The sequence below is a fragment of the Triticum aestivum genome, chromosome 4A, assembly GCF_018294505.1.
Source record: "Triticum aestivum cultivar Chinese Spring chromosome 4A, IWGSC CS RefSeq v2.1, whole genome shotgun sequence".
NCBI classification, from domain to species: domain Eukaryota; kingdom Viridiplantae; phylum Streptophyta; class Magnoliopsida; order Poales; family Poaceae; genus Triticum; species Triticum aestivum.
Genome location: NC_057803.1, coordinates 493,083,785 through 493,085,646, shown reverse-complemented (window position 1 = coordinate 493,085,646; position 1,862 = coordinate 493,083,785). Strand labels below are relative to the sequence as shown.

Sequence of the window (1,862 nt, the reverse complement as noted above, 5' to 3'; positions counted from 1 at the left end):
TAGTCAAAATTGGCCTCGAAAAACACATTAAGCCCTATATAGATGGTAGGAGGGAGTAGTATGGTTTACAAGTCCGCGAATCAGAGAGGCCCTAATTAAATTGCGGCTCGACGCGTACCAGCTGCGCCGGCGTTTAATTTGCAATGGAACCTGCTACGAGTACTAGTGGTGTGGTACCACGTTAAAAAAAGAAGGGGTGGTGCTTCACCACTAGTAGTACATTTTTGTCTAACATACTTCATTTATTCATCATAGTCTAAATATATTGAAATACAATATAGGTCTGGATGGAGAAGCCACTAGTAGTATAAGTAGGCACGCCCGGTGGAAGTCAGGCTAGCAGGGCCGAAGAGGAGAAGAACCAACTACGCCATCCACGCTCACGTCGCTCAGGAGTGAGAACACGAAGGCCGCCGGTCATGGCGTGCTTTCAGACGCGTCCAAGTGCTGCTGTTGTGGTCGTCGTCGCCGTGCTTCTGCTCCAGGCTTGCTATGAAGGTAGTCAAGGTATGTGTACCTTACGTACGTATATATAGAACTGCATGCATGCATGTTAATTCATTATCTTTTGGCTCACTAGTTTTGCTTCTTGTTTTTGCCAGCATCAGCGTCTTCCTCGCTGCAGCTGCAGCTTCCTCGGCATCAGATGCGCAAGATGCTCAGCGCCAGTGCACCTTCCATGTCATCGAGCGGCGGAGGAGGGCGCTCGGCGGAGCCGTTGGAGCTGGAGGAGTGCTCAAAGGATCTCCTGGAGGTGTACCAGATCAACGCGCCGAGCATGGCGGGCGGCATACCGACCTACAGCGTGGAGTTCACCAACACATGCATAGAATGTCTCGTGTGCGACGTCCATGTCGCATGCGGCGACTTCGCCTCAAATGATGTCATCGACCCGGCCAAGTTCCGCCGCCTCGCCATCAACGACTGCCTCGTCAACGACGGCAAGTCCATTGAGCCCAGCTTCCCCGTGTCCTTCCAGTACGGCAACTCCTTTCCCTACCCGATGACAGTCGCGTCCGCCTCCTGTGACTGTAACTAGCTATGGCTAGGGTATCGGTGACGGATATAGCTATCTATTCTTGTCATGAATAAAATCAAGTAGATCTCGACGGGCGGCTGGTGGTCGGATCTTACTTTCGGAGCTACTGTTATCTATCAATGTAATGGCGCTGAGGAATATTTGAACCGAGTCCAATGAAAATTATCGTTGCTATGAAATGTTTGGTGCTTTCATGTCTATTAACATTGCTAAGTGTAAGACAATAGGCTTTGGGGGGAACCGGCACAACCCTCTAGGGGTGGCCTATCACATATATATATATATATAATGAGGTGGTATACAACGTTACAATATACACATGTAAATACAGTCTAACACCCTCCCTCAATCTTAGCCACTTTCTAATGAATCTAGAAGGGTAAGATTGCGCCTGCAAGTCTCAAACTGTGGCAAAGGCAATGGCTTGGTGAAGATGTCAGCAAGTTGATCCTTGGAAGAAATAAACTTGATCTGTAGTTGCTTCTGAGAGACACGTTCACGCACAAAGTGATAGTCAACTTCAATGTGTTTCGTTCGGGCATGGAATACCGGATTTGCAGAAAGGTATGTAGCACCGATGTTATCACACCAAAGAACAGGAGGCTGTGATTGGGGTATACTTAACTCCTGAAGCAAGGACTGTACCCAGATGATCTCTGATGTGGCATTGGCCACAGCCTTATACTCAGCCTCAGTACTGCTACGCGAGACAGTAGCCTGTTTCCGAGCACTCCAGGCAATCAGGTTAGAGCCAAAGAAGACAGCATAACCCCCCGTGGATCGCCTGTCATCCGGATTGCCAGCCCAGTCTGCATCAGAATAT

At 49.0% G+C, this 1,862-nt stretch overlaps 1 protein-coding gene across 2 annotated transcripts; it reads left to right on the top strand.

Moving 5' to 3' along the window:
• Nucleotides 1–350: 350 nt before the first annotated feature.
• LOC123082123 (TPD1 protein homolog 1B-like) lies at nt 351–1,212 on the top strand. Of its 2 annotated transcripts, none has more exons than XM_044504533.1 (2): nt 351–507; nt 603–1,212. In XM_044504533.1, the coding sequence occupies exons 1-2, from the start codon at nt 420–422 to the stop codon at nt 1,037–1,039; spliced, it is 525 nt and encodes a 174-aa protein (XP_044360468.1). In that variant the 5' UTR covers nt 351–419; the 3' UTR covers nt 1,040–1,212. The 2 variants fall into 2 exon arrangements, with proteins under 2 accessions (XP_044360468.1, XP_044360469.1); XM_044504534.1 differs by having other exon boundaries at nt 357–498.
• Nucleotides 1,213–1,862: the final 650 nt, after the last annotated feature.

Bases quoted from the DNA above. Each gene is read 5' to 3' on its own strand.
- LOC123082123 (XM_044504533.1), top strand. From the start codon at position 420: ATGGCGTGCTTTCAGACGCGTCCAAGTGCTGCTGTTGTGGTCGTCGTC. The intron at 508-602 runs GTATGTGTACCT...TGTTTTTGCCAG, and splicing joins TTGCTATGAAGGTAGTCAAG to CATCAGCGTCTTCCTCGCTG.